The following is a 20,301-nucleotide window of genomic DNA, read 5'->3' on the forward strand; positions in this document are numbered from 1 at the left end:
ACCACTGAGGAGGTACATCTCCACGGCTTGGATGTAGATTAGATGGAGAGCCCTGAAGGCCTCCGCCTGCTCATTACTGTGCAGCACAGTGCGTTCTCGGATGCTGCGCCTCTGCTCATCTCTGGCTCCACTGCGCAGCTGCAGTTTCTTCGGGACGCAGAAAGCAGCGCAGAGGAGACAGAAAAATGGCCCTCGATAATTTAATTTTCGGCCAGTGCATCCTATATTTTTTAGCTTTTGTGTTCGGTTTTATCGCCGTGGTGCCTCTGTCAGAAAACACGGAGGATTTCAGAGGGAAATGCCTGCTTTTCACGCGTGGCATGTGGCAAAATGAGAACATCACTGTGTCGAAGCAGCGCTTCATCGTGGAAGAGTGGGGACCCGAGTCTTCCTGCAGCTTCATCACTTTTGTCGGGATAGCATCCCTCATCCTGTCCGCAGTGCAGGCATGGAGGCTGCTGTTCTTTTTGTGCAAAGGACACGACGAGTGAGTGAACGATCACTTTCAAGACAATTAAATAGAAAATCCATAAAACGCCGAATGGAGCAGGATGTGCCACTTAGCTTTAACGGTTTATTTGCAGATGTGCTTTTTTCCCTGTTCCTCCCACGCCCCAATCCGTGCGCAAAAATCCGTCAGAATCATAACCTGCATGTATGATGGGTTCGTTGTTATTGGTGGTAGCTGCAGAAGATGTCACGTCATCCTCCAACAAATCTAGCTACGCTCTGTCTGGTTTCAATATCCGTCATTACCTCAGATTAACATGCAATATATTGTGACACGAATGCAACCTTTATCATAATTTCTATATTTGACTGATCACTATAAATCATACTGTGGGGCAGCACTGTGCTTCTGTTTCATTGGCCTAAATGCTACAGTCGTTTGAGTTTAAATGTTTTTTTTCATCAGTTTTTACATTTTTGTTCCATCTCCCCGCAGCTCCATTTTTAATGCCTTCCTCAACCTGCTGATCAGCTCCCTGGTGGTGTTCATAGTCTTCCTGTCCAGCACCATCGTCAGTGTTGGTTTCAAGATTTGGTGCGACTCCGTCACTGAGGGAGGTGCCATGCCTAGCAGGTGAGCCAAGAGCACTGTAACTTTACTTTTCAGGCATTACCATGTCATAGCCATACTTAGTGCAACTTTTCTTTTAAGCTGTGAAGACATGCAGGACACAGATCTAGAACTTGGCCTGGACAACTCTGCTTTCTATGACCAGTTTGCCATAGCTCAGGTAATGATTTTGGTAATATCACCATCTGGACATTCTGATAAAATCTCAGTGCTAATATGACAATGTTCGTCTTTTAGTTTGGCCTGTGGGCTGCTTGGCTCACCTGGCTTGGGATCTCAGTAATGGCTTTCCTGAAGGTCTACCACAATTACAGACAAGAGGACCTGCTGGACACCCTGATCCACGAGAAGGAATTGCTGCTTGGCCGCTCCTCACGCCGCCCCTCTGACCTCAAGACCGGCCTGATATAGAAACTATAGGCTGCACAAACACAAATACATACTCACACTCAACCCTGCAATCCTCTTGCCTGCCATGAGAAACACCAATGTTTGCCTGTGTAGACAATCAAAGTCAATTGGCTTCTGCTCCCAATAATCTTGGATTGAATCAAATGGAGGATTTCAACTTTGTTCTCCAGATTTAACAGACCCTCGTTAAAAAATCTACTGATGGTTGTTAATCTTTGAAGAGACCTGCTTGATTGAATTAATTCATCTACTGTGTGCATCTCATTTGAAGACACACAAGCCCCAGAAAATTTTGATAGTATTAAAACTCATACGTTGCTTGTATTTTGCGACACAGTATTAATTATTTGGACAGTTTGGCCATTAAATCATGTCGTGTTTGTAAAACCTCTGAATGAACCTAATGCATGACAGTTTAATACTGTGGTTTTTAGATGTAAAGGATGTTATTTTATTTGTCTACACCAATAAATTTATTCCAAAGGTAAGCTTCTGCTGGGATGCGCCCTACATCTTGGTGAAGTGAGAATTATTTGCATGGTGCAGAAAAGTAGAATAATGCGTGCTTTTGTAGTGTATCTACACAGCAGCTACAAAAAGGGTTTTATAGAAAATGACAAATTGCATTGCAGAACATTAGTGTATTCAGCAGCTGTTCCAAACATGCTTTTAGCATTCTATGTAAGATAAAAGAAACAGTTTCTTCTCCATGTGCCATCTAGTGACTCAGGCTTCTCCTTCACACTTTATAAGCTACAAAACAATATAGCCTACTCTACTACTGTGACATACAGATATTGCTGCATGCATTTCTCATGCTGTGATGTCACATCCCACAATTGCTTATTGTCAGGAAGAAAGCAAGTCAGCTGCTTGACTTTGATAGGCAATGACAGTTTTATTCAAAACAACTGAAATAATAAAACGGTAGGAACTAAGAAAACCCTCCATAAAGGCACTTCTTTCAAAGTAACCATAAACGTTTGAACAACAGTGAAAAGCAGCTAAGTGTGCACATACAGGAGATGAGTCTACTGGGTATTGTTTTATTGCTAATGACAATTTAGTTTGACAATACAGAGTCGCAAGTGTTTCTGTCCTCTATACAGGCATTATCAGCCTTATATTGCTTTGATATTCAAATATGAGATCTCCACAATCCAACCCTTTTCATTTTGAGCTCCCTGACACCTGTACAGAGAGCAAAGTTTTGATGGAAACTACATATGATGTGTGTTATTGCTCATAATGAGAGGTAATGGGGATTTGCATCACTGTGCCCTTTGATTCCTTTAACTCATTTGTGTCTTGGTTTGGCTGTTTGGATTTCATTTGCTGCATTTGATAAAGGGACTCATACAATAACAAACAATATCTGGTCCTGTTATATTTCTCAAATACAGCAGTTGTTTCTCTTTTCCAATGTGTTGCAAATATTTTTTGAGCCTACACCCATCCATGTACTGGTCCAAAGCCAGATGGGAATTTGACATCACAATTAAAACCTGAATATTGTTTGAATAGAAATGCTACAGGTAACAAAAAGTTAAAAAATTTCAAATCACGAAAAAGTAGGATTTTTGCGCAGATGCAGACATACAATATAGAAGAATATATGACATGTAGGGTAATGGGCTTTTTGCAGTGATTCAAGCAGTTACAAAGAGGAGAAGCTGTTAAATGCATTAGCATTCATTCAGTTTGAGTATATTCTCTTCAACAACAGATAATATTGTGCTGCAGATTTTTTCCTCAGTGGAACTAAGAATCGCCCGTCCACCTAGACGACCAGACAGTCTGGTAAGAAGGAGAGGTTTTACACCTTTAAGTCATTCAACCTGGTACTGTGAAGTGATGCAGCCCTGTGTTTGCTTTCTCACTGATCATTATTGAACAGTCAGTACTTCTCCTTTCAGATGTGCACTGTGTCAATCCAAACCTTTTCGCAACATCTTTACATTCATTGATGTGCAATTACGAGGCTAAATACTGATAGTGATAGTCCTTAGTATATTGAGCCATATATACACATTAATTCCGGTGTAATATCAGATATACACAAATCATGTATTGTAACAAAATAAGTATTTGCATTCCATGGAAACATTCACCCACAGGCATTAGACTGTGACATGAACTGAAAACTCATGTGGTTATGGTGATTATGTTAGCATTATATGTGAGCATCAACATTGCAAGTGTGCAAAATGTCATCACAACTTAAATATTCAGTGGCATGCCCTCCACCTTTAGTACATATATACATACATACATGGAAGCTACATATTTCTGGGATTACACATTTTCCCTTTTTCACTGTGGGAGTTTTGCAAGGCTCTGTTTACAAAGCCTTACCAAATGGCTGAGGTGTTTGTAGGCCTGGGCACCTTCAAAGATAGGAAAAAAGAAGGATCTGAAAAATAACAGAAATGAGGCTCCATGTTTCCACCTGTGGTCTGTCACAGTCACTGCATGGTCAGCCATATCCAGCAGCCCCAGAGAAGCTGCTTCATATGCAGCAGGTAGACAGCCAAAGCGGCCTCCAGCTCCTCGCACATTCGCTGTGGCCGCCGCCGGTCTGTGCAGTACATGGCCACGCCCAGGCATGACATCAGCAGGAATAGGCAGGTGAAGAGGGCGAGGTGGGGGCGGGACGGCGTTGTCTCATAGGCTGTAGGAAAAAAATATGGGAGCAGTTGAGAGCCGCTTTGATTTGTAAATGAGTATTTAAATCGTCAAACGAACAGACCTCTTTTTCGTTTTGTATTTGACAGACAGTTGACATATTTTGTGTGATTAAACACTTTATATTTACAGTTATTTTCGTGAAGTGTTGTCACAAACTAATTTCTGTGTTTCAAAAACTGTTAAAATGGGAGTGATAGTGATTGGCTAAACTATGCACTGCAAAAGTTAATCACAAGCAACAGTTCACTAACAACTAACTAAATCTTTCTTTTTAAAGCTTGTTTTCCACACTAAGTTAGACCCAACAGGCTCTTTGCTACTCAATTATGCAGTGGGGTTGATTCTCTTTCATGCACATTAACGGTAATTCTTTCAGGCGGACTTACCACCTAAACAGTCACAGTAAGGAATGTCTGTGAAGCCAACAGAGAAGAGGCCAGCGAGTCAATAGGAGCCAACTGCTGTGATGTACAGAAGCTACAAACCAGCCTTGCGTTGCCACACTTCACTATCAGTATGGAACAGACCCCATGGAGCCTCATTTGCATGCTTAGTTAATGGTAAAGAGTAAAGTTTCTCATGTTTGGACTGTCACGGTTCCCTTTGTTCAGAAAGACTGAAGTCTAACAGTTTACAATGCAATTTTAGGATGCTTAAATACTATTGTGTTTTCTCTTTAATGTGAGGTGCAAACCATATTCAATTCAAGTTTCAGCAACACAAATTTTGAGGAAGGATGTAAAACAAATTAAGTAAACGCTATATTCATATTTTGACTGCAAAAATGCATCCACTTACTGATTTTTCTACAAGCGTGGAGCTGGCATAGACACACAGTAGAAAATATGTGTGGTGTGAAGTGACTGAACTCGCACTGTGAAGATGGCATCATGTTGTTTTGGTTGGAAACAAGATGTGACCATATGTGACTGAGCAGGTCTTTTCTCACGTGTTCTTACCATGTACCGTGGTCTCTGGCTCCCTGAATCGAACCCTGCGCTCGCCTTTCCGTCTGTGGTTGGGATCTGTGTCTGACCTGTAGCTGGGATTCGGCCTCTTTAAGATGGAGGTAGGGACTTTGCCACTGGTAACCTATATTAGATTTAATTCAAGTTAAGTATATTCATTGCAAGCTTCAGAGGACACTTTAAAAACCAGCAGCAAACACCAGGAAGGCACAGATCTTTTACAACTAAGCTGCTTTGCATTCATAACAACACTGCTAAAGATACCTGCAAGCGTTGCTCTCCCTACCTTAGGTTTTGTTGTGTCCTCCTGTTGGTGGTGTGTATCCTTTCTGTGGCGTACCTCTGAGTGTTTCTCTCGATGGGAATGAGGAAGGCAATTAACTGTATCTCTAAGGGATTCTGCAGCAGCGAAGCGTTTGGACAGTGCTGACACACACTGGCCCAGAGAGTCTAACAAGAGAACCATGACCACAAAGTACATGAGCAGAGATCTAGATCGGCATCACATTGCAGTCTGCAGTCAAACAGATGGTGAGCTGATGTTAAACAAAGTGAAACATGCAAATGTGTCAAAGAAAAGATGCCAGTGTTTTAACCCTTACTTGCTCGTGATCTTCAACAACTTTGTATATAGTGCAGAAACAACCTATCTGACATTAATGAATCTGTGATTAATCCTTGATTAATGTTTTAGAAAGCAGGAAGATTGTCTTATAGGGTTTTTACAACATTATTATGAGGAGGGAAACATCTATCAAGCTATAATATACCTTACAGCCATAATTTACAAAATGTACTGAAACTTATATTAAAATGACTAGAGGATCAAGAATTGTCGTGTTTATAATAAACCAATTTCTGCTCTTACATTTACTCTTCCAAATATTTGTCAGTGTGCTCAGTGAGCTTTTTGTCTTGTTGACATTAACTCAGCCACTGACACAACAGCTTAGGTACTCTTTACGGCTTTACAACCTCCACAACCCGTTAGCTGATCTATGCTGGTCTAGATGGGTTCTGATGTGGGTTTGGACAAACCAATCTATTCATTCTGAGTAAGTAAATTCAAATTGTATTATTCCTATGCTATTCTAGTGTTTCAGTGGAAGAAGTGTCATGACATAATCCCCAGTTGACAACAGTGCCACAGAAAATGTAAATAGACATGGTATTCAAAAGTCCCCGAAACTTTCCTTACTTTGACACATATTGGGGATTCTAAAGTCAATTTCACTAGATGCAGGACTCACTTGACCATAGAAAGCATCAATATACAAAAACGTGTAACATCTGTACAAAAATTTAAAATGCTTAGATATAATCATTTTTGTGCCATTTGCATCGCATCAGGAAAATCATCACCAAAGGTCAATAGAGTGTCAATTAGGAAGCCTTCACCGCTATCAAATGTCAATGACTTTCACGGGATGTAAGGGTTAACTCTGACTGCACCTGGCATGGTAGAACAGATTGAAGTCACAAACAGTGACGCAAAAACATCCAGTTAACTCATTTGAAGTTATTCTGCATGCTTGGTCTGCCAAGAGTGCCTGATGAAATTACTTTTGCTAGTCTTAGTAATGTTCAAATAAAATAGTTTATATAGACAGACAGACAGACAGACAGACAGACAGACAGACAGACAGACAGACAGAGTGACAGGCACTTATTTGTGTGATTAAAACTAAATGAAAACCTAGTATATGGTTGAATGGCATAAGCTAATAATGTGAAAATGTTTGGTAAAGCAATGGTTAGTTTGTATTTCATGAGTAATTCATGAACCTGGATTTTCACAACCTAGTTATTTTCTGCATATATAATCGCATGTAATCATATCACATCATATTGGCTCAGAGTTTCTGTATCTTTGTTTTATCTGCTGTAAATGATCTTGTGGCCCTAAGCTCAATGTGTTCTTATAAGGACGTCTGATGTCAGTGGGAATTTTTTCTTTTGCTCTATTTGATCTATATCTGTAGTTTTTGGGGGTCATCAAGTTCTTTTTAAGACTCACATTAGTGATCTTACTTGAAATGGGAGGGAAGTATAAATGAATAAAATTTAAATCAAGTTTCACATATTTAGGGACTCTCATATAATTGAAAATATTACAAATAAACCCACACATACACATGTAAATACAAGTCCAGATTCAAATACGTCTAATTCAGTTTACAAATACACACAAATAGATTATCAGCAGAGGGAGGGTGAGTGACCCAGTTTATGGTGAAAGGCATTTGGGGGACAAGAGCAGTAAACACTTAAACATGCCTCTGTTAAAGGAATAAACTGTAGGCCAAAGAGGCCAAAGAGGATTCTGCTGTGTACAATACAAAAAGAAAGGTCACACAAAAGTACACACAGACTACTGTGTGATCCAATTTGCAACGACAAATTAATTCCCTCTCTTGTGTTTGACTTTTAGCTTTTCACCAAACATGTTTAATGCTTTCTGAGGTCAATAAGAGGGGATGTTGTAAAGTTTTCCTTATTCATGTCTAGACTGCTGTCTTTACTGATGTATGTAGCTGCTGCTCGTGTTCAGCACCGCTGCCTCTGAGAGCTGACTCAACAGCGAGGCTGGTTTCTACGTATTGCTTTTTTTTTTACAGCGCAGCAGTCCTCACAGAAATGCAGAGTTCGGAAGTGCTGTAAGTGCAAGCCAAGCATACTTACTGCACAACAGAACCATGGCCTCAAACTGTCACAAAGCTTCTTTTCTCCTTTTGTGCTGCATAAAACTATTACTGTATCCAACACGAATGCAAGTGATTATTAATTTAACATTTTCATGGTTTAACATGCTTACTTAAGTGCCTTGCGTCTCATCTACACTGCACTCTTTGGTTTTCGTGGCTGAGCGACTCCTCTATACTTCTCAGAGGATTTTTCCACTGAGGTTTTATGGAATCACACAGCCATGTTTGTTTTTCACTGGATAATAATCTGCATACAGTACTTCTTCACTTTGCACATTGTAACATTTCTACAGAATAACAGTTGTGTTTGCTTTGCTGCTCTGAAGCATTCGCGATGAGTATTTACCTGAATATTCAGTCTTGCCAATCTCAGCATAAACGGTTGCCATGAGCTCCAAGCTTCTGGCTGTAATTGGATGGTCGTTACCAAAGGCCCTCTGGTGAATCTTTGTAGCCTAAGTGATGCAAAAATGCATGTAAAGCTCACTTGTATTGGCTTTGTTCTAAAATATGCATAGGAATAAAAAGCAATGATGAAATGATGAAAACCACATACCTTACCACTGTATTCAAGGGCAAGATGAGGTCTGAAAGGAAAATAAGCAAAATGGCTCCATTAGACAAGTGAAGTAAGAGTGTTTTGTCTGAGCTACAAATGTTTGCACCTGCTGAAAACAAACGCCGTTCAAATGAACGCTGAGAAACTGGCTTGGAGCTATCAAATTAAATCTATCTGCACGTCTATCTGCACACAAGAAAATTTTTCCATATACAGTATGATAACAGTGCTTTATCAAAATCAAGATGAATACGCCAGTGTTTTCCTGTCAGTTGCACATATCAGTTTCAGTGTTTGGAGCACGCCAGCTTGACAAATCTAAACACACGTGTGTTGTGGGTGGACACAGACAACAGAGCTGCAGGCACACAGGCACCTCATGGTGGAAGTGTACCTTCTATTTCTGTCTATCTTCCAGGGTGAATTACAAAAGGTATGGCGCTTACAGGTTGGTTTACTGACTCATGCCCCTCCACCGCTTCTCTGTTGAGTGCTAAGCTAGGTAAACGTGATGTGTTTCATTGAAGAACTGCCAGCTGTTCCAGTTATATCTACCCTGAAAAGCCAGCGAAGGACATTCATTGGCTTCACACTCACGCATGTGCCTGTAGATGTAGAGCAAGCTCAGGTTAGTGTGACAGATGTCAGCTTTGCTGTTCCAAACCTACACTTCCCTTCAATTAGTAATAGCCAGGTGTCGGCTTGCGCTTCTTTAGAAAGTCTTTCTTGGACATCTGATCAGCAAAGACAGAAAAATCCTTCACCGGCCCGAAGGACTTCCTGTGACTTTCAGGAAGTTTTTCAAATGCCTGTCCATAGGGAGGAAGTTCTTAGGCTCAGTCTTACCGTGGAGGCATAGAGGGCTTTGGAGCACTTTTGATTTACTATTGACAAAGCCAGTTTTAGGTTCCTGATCATTTCGTACAAGTTATATATTCTTTACAACAGAGGTCTTCAACAGGGGGTCCGCGACCCCCAGGGGGTCCGTGGAGGTACTGCAGGGGGGTCGCGAAATCTTTGGTTGATTAGACGATTTAAAAATAAAAAATAAAAAAAAAAAAACTTTTTTTTTTTTTTTCAAACAGTTTTTTCTCACAAATTGTGTGCAAACATGTGCCATCCACAGATGGTTTGAGGATTCATTGTCCCATCTACATGCATGTTTAAAGTTAAAATCTCTGGATTATTTGAATAGCTCAGTGTTGTTTGCAAGATGTTTGTTTATAAATGGCAGTGGCACCTTGCACATGTTTAAAATAAAAACATGAATATATTAACCTGTGTATTATTTGAATAGCTTAGTATTGAATGTACAATAACAGAGTAGCTATGTTTATACACGGCACTAGGCCCCGTTAAATATAAAACACAATTGTATGCCATGTAAATAGTAGGGGGGTCCCTGCTCCAACTCTCCATAAGTTTGGGGGTCCCTGGCCTGAAAAACGTTGAAGACCCCTGCTTTACAAGTTGGTTTTATCAAAACTGCAAGAAAAGAAAACTGCAGGATCAAATTTCAGCTGGAACTTTTTTAGCTAGAAACCCAAGCCTCTGGATACAGCCATGCTCAATCAGTACCATCTCATCTAAGTTTAACTACTGTATGCTCCTTGCATTAATGAAGCCGGGCCACTTGAAGTCCTCTGCTGAGCAAGCATTCCACCCTCTGTCATCCTTTCTAGCAATCAGGTTGAATGGCCTGATCCTAACAATGACAATATAGGCACATAAAATGGGTGTATGCTGTGGCCTTAACAAAGTACCCCTGCAACAGGAGACACCAGATCCAACATCAAATAGGAAATTCAAGTCATGCTAAAAAGTCTCACAGTTGGGGTTTATCATGTCAAAACTTTATACTGCAGAAAGAAATGCGCAAATACATTTTTTCAAAGAAAATTTGAAAGGGTAGAAAGATTATGAAGACTAATATTACTAAACTATGCAATGATTACATATGCAAATATAGAAATTGTTTAATTTTATATTTATTCAATTCAATTCAATTAATTTTTATTTATACAGCGCCAAATACAACAAATGTCATCTCAAGGCACTTAAATAATAAAGTCCAATTCAAGCCAATTGGAATTCAATTCATAGGAATATGATAAGAATCATAGCTGATTTATTATTTAAGTAAGTTTTTTTAAATTTCAATACAAATTTCTCTTTGCAAGCCACACATTTCAGTGAATTTACAGAAAAAAACATTGATCTAAGGATTACTATTATGAAAAAATTATCCAAATACTGTCTGTACCTATGCAGTGAGTGCAAATATATCAATGTATTTGTTAGATATGAATCAGAACAAATTTTTTGTGCAACACTCCATTTATCACTTCCCAGTGGAAGCTTCAACAGGACACAGTTTTACCTACTGTTTGCTCATGATGCAGAGCTGGGCCAGCCGTTCAAGGTGTTGTGCCTGGGAGGCCTGCTCTGAAAGTTCTTCGGGGATTGTCCATCCTGCGGAGCCCAGTGTGGCCTCCTCCTGAGGCCCTGTTACACAGACACAGGGCATAGAATCACAGTCAGCTTTCCAAAGAAGCACAGTCGTTCTCGTTGCCACCCAATCTATTATTTCCTCCCACTATTCTTTGCTACTTCTCCAGCACTACCAAAAAAAAAAAACTCAAAATGCCTGAGTATCTGGCTATCAGCCTGTCTGCCACTGCTGCGCGAATCGTAAAGAGGAGCCAACTGAGGACTGGAGACAAGAGAGGAGAGATAAGGGCAGGGGAGAGCAGATAAGGGAGTCAAACAACACATTTTGCCACGCCCACGAAGCACTGAGAAGCAAAAACAGAATGTAGAGTACACACTGAGCAAACTAAACACATACGATAGTGGCAGGGGATGTGAACTTGACTTGTTATCAGTCACACAAGAAAGGAGCGAAGTCTTTAGTTTGCATTACAAAACCCACAAAGGGAAGATTATGTTAGCAGTTAGGGGGTAAATATGGAAAAAGGGCTCATTTTAGAAGGACACTGGGGAGGAAATGAAAGCTTATAATTGGTAAATGTAGTGCTGCCGCACAAGTCCGCCATTCAGTCTGATTCAGTGCTGAATCAGGGGCTTCAGTATTCTGTCGTGACACATAGCTCCTAACGAGAAAATGTGGCCATTTGTCTTCTACTCTGTCTGTCCCTGATCTCTTCCAGTGCCCACGCAACACTGCGCTGCTGCCTCAGCAGCAGACAGAGAGGAACAGGCAGACGTCTGGAGCAGCAGCAGCAGCAGGTGATGAATGAGCAGCCTTGCTGTGAACACTCTCACAAGGCTCCACCAAATATACGGTAAACAAAGATGGAGCAGGGTAAAATGGAATGTCTTTTTAAAGGAGTTGATTTTCTACAAAAACACACACTTTAAGCCTCCATTTATTTATGGCAGGTTTGTTTGTTGCAAGACATTCTGTGGAGCTGCCCACGAAAAAAACCCCGCCAGCCACTGAAATAGCTTCAGCCTCAATAACTCTTTTGTACCAAAACTAAAAAAAACTGGATCCTTATCATTCATATGATTCTTATGAACAAAGGAGCTTTTGTTTAAATAACTATTCAATTTGAGACTGAACTGAGACATTTTTAAGTTGATTCAAGCTGTATCATTGCAAGCACACTCTCCTTAGTCTTTCTGAATCAGTTAACACTCAAAAGTCAGAATTATTTTATACTGAAATATATGTGTATATACACATATGTTCAGCTGACTTATGACTGAAAGACTCTACACTACCTCTTCAGTTAATTTGAAACAACTCACTGAGAGTGAAAAATGATCACTGTCTTAATTTTACATGTCAGCACAGCCAAATTATGTGTCTTACTAAGAAATAAAGCTTCCAGGAAAATATAGGGAAAATAAACCAAATACACTTTGGAAGTCAAAGTGCAGTACTGTTCAATACACACTGTGGGCTTGCACTCAGATTCCCAGAAGTTTTTACTGATAGTATATTTGGAAAAAAGTACTTGCCTGCACTCCCCTGAAGAGCCGTGAGCTCGATCAGAGCCACTTCATAGAACATCTTTTCAGCCTGGATGAACTGGAGAGCCTTCCCATCTGTTTATATGGGTGAAGGATCTGTCTCAGTTGTCGACAGGATTAGTCAGTTGTCGAAGTCAAAAACAGCTCTCACGTTTTTTTCTGTTTTTCCTGTTTGTTTTGTTTTTCTTCCCCTCTTGAGAACAGCCCCTGAGGGCAAACAGAACATGAAGTTATCAAAAGCACAATGTGGATCTTGAGGTTTGGACTTTGCACCAAAGACCTCATACACTGATGCGTCATTGTTTTGATGTTGCTACCTTTTGTCAGATACTGAATTTCACAACATAGTGTATCAGATTACACTTCTAATGCATCATATTCTTATTTTAAAGCTAGATGCTGTATTCTATTCTATGTTTATTACAAATCCCTTTTGATAGATGTGAATGGTAGATTTTTGTTTCCATGAACATATTCTATTTAAAGCATCCTAAAAATAGCTCGCATTGTGAAAGCATTCTGCGCACTTAGTGTTCTTGTCACTGTAAAAAGACACCATCGAAGCTTGTCAGGTGAATTTAATGACCAATGGGATGGAGAGCTTAAAATAAACACAGCTGTGCCTGTTAAATGTCCTACTTAAAATCGGATTTCTCATGTGTCTTTAGCATTTCATTTTTCATCACTGCGGTGAAACTACCTGTAAGTTATAGTTTGAAAAAAAATAAAAACTTAATTGACTTCTCTTGAAGTTAGTAAGAAGTAAAATAGGTTTTCATTATTGATGGAAAGTTCACTTGAAAACCAGAACAGCTAGTTTCCCTCATTCTGTTCCTGAGGAACAATGTCAGGAACGTACATTACTAACAGAACATGAAAATCGAGCTCTGTATCTGCCAGGAAATCCAACATACAGTACAGATAAAATTCTACAGCACATGTGATCCTTCACAAAACAAAAGAACAGCTATGAAAGATAAGAATAGAACAATCCTTAAAAATATATGTACGCATTTTAAAGTAACGTAAGTAAAACAAAACACCAAAACACAAGGAAGTATGGTGAGAGATGAAAGCTGAACAGCTAGGGGTATGGGAAAAATGTAATTTATAGTACAGTAAGAAACAACAGAGCCACCTGCAATGACAACTTAGTACTTTTATGAACAAAAGTCCCTTGGAAAATTTCATTTTCGCTCTTTTCTGTCTTAAAGTTTTGAGCTCTCCGGTATTTTAGGATGATTAAAAATGCGTTATTCCTGCTCCAACTCTTGGGAGTCACCTGGCAGCTGGAAATAGGGCAAATATGACGTGGAGCATCTGTGAGGGAGGATAAGGGGAACAGCCATCACCAAAGGTCAGAGTGCTACTTCTGCCTGCTATTTTTAGTAAGCCTGACCCACAACAATGCAACAACAGGAACCTCACACACCACCCCCTGGGAACGACCTCCGCTCTACTCGTCTACACACACACACAACCTCTGCTGAACTGGTAATTGGACAGCACTCCAAAACTCGCCAAGAACTTGCATTAACACTGGCAGCTTCAAAGGCCCATCCGATCAGACGTGCCACAAGACTGTGGAGTGCACTGACATAACGTCTCGAAGTACACAATGACATCAAGCCTGCAGGAATTTGGAATCTCCTGTAGCATAATACAGTTATGAATAATGGGATTAAAGCTGAACAAATGTGATACTTATAAACATTAGCTTAGATCTAATATTACTTTGCTGCATGTCTACTTTCAAATTGAAATACAAGATATCCATCCATTAATTCATGGTTTCAAATCAGTCGTTTCTCTTTGTTTGAGATTAAATTCTTTATGTGTAAGCCAGTATTCTTTCCAAGAAACCCATATCAGTGACCACTCAGGAGCCAAAAGTGCTTTTGACTTTGGACAAAGGTCTATTGTGGATACTGCCAGCACTGATAGCAATACGTCAAACCCTAAGTGGCCATTACATATCCACAATCACCATCAACTACACTTAATACAATAGATTTCTCTGTAGAATAGCTTGCACAGTAACATGGAATTAGGCTGCTTTGAACAAGCAAATTCAGCTTTGTTTCCGTTTGGTCAGACTATACAAGACAAGATGTGAGTAGATGTGCTACTATTTCTGCTCTTGTAAAATATTTGTGTGAAACTACAAAGTTCCCACATCTTGCTCCCAGATTGAGCAGGCTGACCCTTCACCTTTTCCCCAGAGGATGGTGGCAAAAGTACCACAACATTACTGCTTCAGTGGCTGTGATGCTCAGGAGAAATACAAAAAGAACTGAAAATACTGTTCCACCAAATACTTTCAATCTATGCATATAATACAGCTTCAACAAGAGTACAACAATATTAATGTTGTGACTAGAAGCAAATTTCTTCTGAGTTGAGATGCTCATTATATAATATCACATTCTTCCACTCTAATAAACAACACATGATGTGGCTATGCTTGTATGGGCTGGAATGTTATGCTAAAAATAAAAGAACATCACACAATAAAACACCCCAATTTGACATGAAATGACACATTACTGTGAATGACCTTATGTAACTCTGTATTGTACACCTAAAGACTTAACCCTGTCATGGTCAAGGAAAGACTGCGATGGTTACTGATGAAGCGAAGCTCAGCAAATGGACCTATTTTGGAAAATGGACAGTGAGAGGTAAAGCCTTGCTGAGGTAGATAACCTGAGCTGGCGATGTCTTAAATGCTGGAGTGTCTCAGTGACGGGGAGAGGTGCTGTGGGGGTAATATATCCTGAAACGTAACACCTTTCTATTATCTCCGCGTCCTATACTGCTATGGTTTATAGTGGCAGGGAAGTGGCTACACATTGGCCACTCAGTGCAGATACAGGTTAATTAGTGCTCTCCCACTCTGTTGTGTAGAGATAAGAGCCCACAAATCCTCTTAAGAGACAGAGACACAGCCTGGGTGACACACAAAACATGTGGCATTCTGGGACACATGTGCTATTATGAACTCGCTGAAAGACCTCAGCTCATCCCCCTCAGTTTACATTTTTTTCCATAAATGGTCTACATCATCCATTGTGCTGGAATTTGGTATGCCTGGTTCCACTGACAATCTTTACATGTTCGCCTCACGCGGTCAACTAGCTTGTTCTATAGTTAGCTGCTTGTTAAGAGCTGAAATGAGAGGGGAAGTAAGTGTCGGATGTGAGATGGGGAACAAAAAAGGACTTATTCTGATTTTGTTGGAAAAGGATACAATTCTTTTCAGTGATGAAGAGTTCAGCGATCTGTAAAGCACAGAAAGACAACCAACAGACATTGTTATGTGATAAATGATTAATCTACAACATCATTCCCAGGTGTGCGTGTGCATGATGTCATAAGCTACCAAAACAAATAATACAGCTCTCCCCGCATCACCACGGTTCTGGTCAGCATCATCCTCATGTTCCAAAGTTCTGGAGCAGAGGCAATGTTTTGACATCAGGGACATTCCTTCACGCAGTAAAACAGAATATTGAAATTTTAGCTCTGCTTTTGTAACAGCCACACTAGCATGTAATCTGTTTAAACGTTGCCCTGGCTGCACAGCGCCTCATCTCATAAATAGCTGAACACACAAGAGGGGAGACTGTATCATTGTACATTAGCCCTGCGTTCCACATCTTATTTAGAAGTGTGTACACCATCAGTTCTGGCGGGACAGGAGTCATCTTCTAGTGTCAACACAGAGACACATGATGGACTGTGCTGTTAGATTTGACATTGGTGTGAGAGATATCAAGGTTGAATGTGTCCTCTGTGCTGTGGTGTGTGATGATATATGATGCTCTACAGAGGAAGTGATGCAAATGTGTCTGTACAGCTGTGCAAATACACGATAGAACACATTTTGTGGATGTGTGTAATGAACATGTGGACTCACAATTGTACATGTGGAAAACAAAGAAAGTGTGTGTGGTTGTGTTTGTCCAGTCCCCATCTGGCTCACCTGGTGTAAGCAGTTGGGCAGAGAGGTGAAGCTCTGCACATGGGTCAGTCCCAACAGACAGCTGAGGAAGCAGTGGAGGGCGGCCTGGTACTCCCCCTGCTGCTGGAGCTGCTGTCCCAGCTCAAACAGGCCCTCCCTCCCTCCGTTCAGCATCCCAAGTCCCAGCCAGAGTCAGCGCTGCCTCCCATTAGAGCTCCACTGGCCGAGGACAAACGTTACCCCCCTCACCACTCCTCTGAAACACCACAGGTAGACTGAAACAGCCCTGGAGTGAATGTTTAAAAAAAAAAGGCTGCAGCTGCTCATGTAAACACAGACAGAAAGGTGGCAGAGGAAGAGTGAGCAGCGTAGCTTCCTCTCAGTCTCGTCTGTGCACAGTAAATCAAGGACAGGTGGTGGGGAGCAGGCTGAGGGAGCGCCTGCGACTCACACAGAAAAGATCCATTCCCCTCCCTCCTCTCAGGCTGCACCAGGAAAGGAGGACAGAGGAAGTCAGGGAGTATTTGCTGTCTGAGTGGCAGAGTTCTGGGCCAATCTCTGCTCTGATCCTGTACAGTTGCTCCGCCAGCATGTGGAGCCTCTCGCCAATCCTAGTACAGGAAAATTGCAAAGATGAATGTTTTGACGATGAAAAGCAAAGATAGTGGCACATGTTCTATTATGTACATCTAAATGAGCTATTCAGAAAAATCAAGTTATATTGCAACTGTGTTTTCTTTTACTGTGCTTACACGGAGCAGTAATTATAAAAATCTACACGACACAAAGAATGATTTAAAGTCTTGCTGCCCTGCTTATGATTAAGACATGAGGAGTGCATAAGATTTAAGCACCAAGTACATATGCGGTGTGAGTGTGCTTCACATCATCACAGCAGAACCAAGCCTCTATAAAGTGAATGAAGCAAACCACACAGCAGATGCAAACACAGTATCATTAAAAAAAAAAAAAAAGCAACTTTACTGTATCTGTGTGTTAGAGGAAAAACAAGATCCAAAAAAGGATGTCAAATATTTGTTCAAGAAAGCTGCCTCATTAGGATGTTTGCACGCTTCCCTTCACACCCTGGTAATCAACATTGATAAGAGGGCAATATGTACCAAGGGAAAGTGAGAGGAGATATGGCCATGGCACTTGATCCACAGATGATGCAGAGGATCTTGAATGGGTCTTGACTCTGACAGCACTTCTACCAACCTTGCTTAATTTGGACATGAGCCTGGTAGTTGGAAGAAATTAATGAGGTAACACAAAGCAAATCGACAGTATCTGTCTCCATTAGTGTCCGATGCACCTAGATGAGCAAGAGGGGAATTTAACGGTTGTAAATACAGGTGGATAGGAGTTCAGAGGGCATTAAACCTGAACTTGCAGGTCAGGTGCAGGGATATGTGTTAATCCTTCATTTTGGACTAACAGCATCTAGCAGCAGAATTGATTATGCTGATGCAGGCCACCTTATTCCCTCCAGACAGGTAATTGTGCTCGCTTTACTGTCCTGTCAATATAGTTGAGTGAGAATGCAGCCAGAGTGAAAGTAAACCTTCTGTTGTGATAGAGTTGGAAGCTCACTGAATGACTGTCAGCGTTCAACACTAATTCAAAAAGTCTGGCCATCATTCCCTCATTATTGGTAAGTCAAGCTAAAGAGACACTCACCTGAAAAGGGACGCCACTGGATGTTTTTCTTCTGTTTTTGATGGCAAAAAAAAAAAAAAAGAATGATCTAAATCTAGACCGTAAATAATCACAGTAATCATTAAAATGTTATTAAAAGAGTAAAACTTTCCACTCAATGATCTGCTGAAACTCACAATTTCAATGTTTTGGGCTGGCTTTTCTGAAAACTTTACAAAACACAACATTTATTGGGTATTTTAAGGCGTAAAACACTGGTATATAAAGACTGCTGTAATCCACTTTTTACAGGATGGATATTACTGAAATGACCTATCATTATTCATGCCTTGAACTTTTCTCATAGAAAATCTACATGTTGCATCATGGAATGTTTTTTTTTTTTGGTCCAGGTCTTGGTGTTTTGCATGTTGGCTCACCTTTACTGACACTTAAAAACAGAGCCATTGCTAAGGCTAATGCTTCTGACATCTGTGGTCTTCCTGAGATGACATTTTGAAATCTGTGCTTTGAAAGAAGTATGCGCGACAGCGGGCGCGTTGCATCCCAGACAACAATTCAACAAAGATGAAGATTTGCATATCATTGCTGTCTGGTTTTCTAGCAGTTTAGTTTATAACTTATCATCCCGATTGACTCTTTTTTTACTTGATGGCACCAGAAAGTTGTAGATAATTTGCACATCCTGCTCCAACCAACTTTTTGCACATATGGTGACAACTATTTTGACAAAGATATTGATCGATGTTCACAATTCTACAGGGCAAGAATGGAAATCTACCTGTAATTGGAATATTGATTGCCTGCCTTGTGGAGTTGGTATAGAAATTCATCAGAGTGATCAGTAAACATAGCACACATTCTCAGAGAAGCCAATACACCAGACTAATGTAAATTAATGCTGAGCAGGCCCTGCAAGAGTGGAATGAAACCGTCATTCACGGATATAAATTCAACATCAGCAGGTTATTGCAGAGCAGTAAACCTCAGCAAATTAAATTTGTATTAATGCTGTCAGCGGTGTTCAACTACAGTGTTCTACATCTTGAGCTGGAGTAAGTATCAAAGTACACTCTCTGAACACAAGTACAGTGTAGTCATTCAGAAATTGAGTTCTTATTGTGAATTATCAGTGGGTTGTAATGAATGTAGCTTGATTATCACTTCTAGGATTATAGGTAGAGCATAACTCTCATGAGTTGATAAAGTATTTGTAAGAATAATGTGTTTTGCATAGTCCAGCAGATTTCGCAGGGGAACATTGCGTCTTGTGTCCTGTCATTTTCACGACACTGCGCATGGCCCTACATCAGCATATACTATTTATATTTACTGCACTCTGTACATATTGTACATATAGCAACTCTATGCAATTGTGATATAGCTTAGAGGTCTCCGACATGTATACTATATTCTGTGTGAGTGACAGCCTTTGCATCCCAAGCCACAAAGTCAACTCCAACGCTGTATGTGAAGAACAGATTGAATTTTCTTTTAGATATGAGGCAGCATGGGGATCTTTCAGGGCAGTAAGTTTACAAAAGCTATAAAATGCAGTGTTAAAAACAGCCTTTTAAAAAAAAAGTTATGCACATTGTGTGCCTGCAGTCTGTTTAAACCCTGCAGTCTCTTGCCGGTGCAGCTGCATCCCTCTAAGACTTAAGCTCTAGCAGTTTAATAGGCTTGGTCCTGACACCCCCAGCTACTGAGAGGCTCTTTATGGCTTCCATGTAATCAGCAGTAAATGCTGCCACCATCTGTCTCTTTTTACTCAATTATCTGACCCAGTGACTTTTACTGACAAACACTGTCCAGGTAAACACAGTAACGCAAAGCACCCAGCCAAGATTATGACACGTCTATACATCATTCAACACTCTTGGTTTCTTTCTGGCCAGGTCTCATTCCAACACTACATTGCATTGAATGGCAACCTTCAGTTCAGAGCAGAAAATCCACACAGTATGAATCACCAAACACATGTATGATTATGGCTGCAGAGGTTTTACTTCAACTGACATCAATGCATACCGTGAAAGAGTTGCACGAGTTCAACACAGATTCGCTCATGACAAATGTTGCAGTGCAATATTTCAAAATGCTTAATTAAAAACATCCACTTATCTGGGTTAGTAAGGATTTATCACTGTCACAGTGCGTTAAAATCAGCTCATCAAGAATTGTTCATTAAAGGGAAAGCCTCATTCATCACCTCTGTGGAGCTTGTCTTTTGCTCTACTCTTGCCTCCTCTAGTGGATAAATCTGG

General features: G+C 40.5%; 2 protein-coding genes across 3 annotated transcripts; one reads left to right on the forward strand and one right to left on the reverse strand.

The window, feature by feature from the left end:
* Positions 1-120: 120 nt before the first annotated feature.
* tmem179ab (transmembrane protein 179a, genome duplicate B) lies at positions 121-2,864 on the forward strand. Its single transcript, XM_075448908.1, has 4 exons — positions 121-487; positions 947-1,084; positions 1,163-1,241; positions 1,319-2,864. The coding sequence occupies exons 1-4, from the start codon at positions 186-188 to the stop codon at positions 1,490-1,492; spliced, it is 693 nt and encodes a 230-aa protein (XP_075305023.1). The 5' UTR covers positions 121-185; the 3' UTR covers positions 1,493-2,864.
* On the reverse strand, positions 2,371-16,835 carry c17h14orf180 (chromosome 17 C14orf180 homolog). Of its 2 annotated transcripts, XM_075448906.1 has the most exons (10): positions 16,397-16,835; positions 15,662-15,692; positions 12,400-12,486; positions 10,797-10,917; positions 8,410-8,440; positions 8,200-8,308; positions 5,435-5,598; positions 5,140-5,272; positions 4,567-4,593; positions 2,371-4,163 (listed from the first exon to the last, which is right to left on the reverse strand). In XM_075448906.1, exons 1-10 carry the CDS (start codon positions 16,547-16,549, stop codon positions 3,958-3,960), a joined length of 1,062 nt encoding a protein of 353 aa, XP_075305021.1. In that variant the 5' UTR covers positions 16,550-16,835; the 3' UTR covers positions 2,371-3,957. The 2 variants fall into 2 exon arrangements, with proteins under 2 accessions (XP_075305021.1, XP_075305022.1); XM_075448907.1 differs by lacking the exon at positions 4,567-4,593 and having other exon boundaries at positions 16,397-16,834.
* Between the last annotated feature and the right edge of the window lie 3,466 nt (positions 16,836-20,301).

The sequence above is a fragment of the Odontesthes bonariensis genome, chromosome 17 (assembly GCF_027942865.1).
Source record: "Odontesthes bonariensis isolate fOdoBon6 chromosome 17, fOdoBon6.hap1, whole genome shotgun sequence".
NCBI classification, from domain to species: Eukaryota; Metazoa; Chordata; class Actinopteri; order Atheriniformes; family Atherinopsidae; genus Odontesthes; species Odontesthes bonariensis.

What these genes read in the sequence shown, in the direction of transcription:
- c17h14orf180 (XM_075448906.1), bottom strand. Translation starts at nt 16,549, where the DNA reads ATGCTGAACGGAGGGAGGGAGGGCCTGTTTGAGCTGGGACAGCAGCTC. An exon ending in AGGACACAACAAAACCTAAG is followed by an intron (nt 5,273 to 5,434) that starts GTAGGGAGAGCA and finishes AATCTAATATAG; the next exon opens with GTTACCAGTGGCAAAGTCCC. An exon ending in TTACTGTGACTGTTTAGGTG is followed by an intron (nt 4,164 to 4,566) that starts GTAAGTCCGCCT and finishes TTTTTCCTACAG; the next exon opens with CCTATGAGACAACGCCGTCC.
- tmem179ab (XM_075448908.1), top strand. Translation starts at nt 186, where the DNA reads ATGGCCCTCGATAATTTAATTTTCGGCCAGTGCATCCTATATTTTTTA. An exon ending in TTGTGCAAAGGACACGACGA is followed by an intron (nt 488 to 946) that starts GTGAGTGAACGA and finishes ATCTCCCCGCAG; the next exon opens with CTCCATTTTTAATGCCTTCC. An exon ending in ACCAGTTTGCCATAGCTCAG is followed by an intron (nt 1,242 to 1,318) that starts GTAATGATTTTG and finishes TTCGTCTTTTAG; the next exon opens with TTTGGCCTGTGGGCTGCTTG.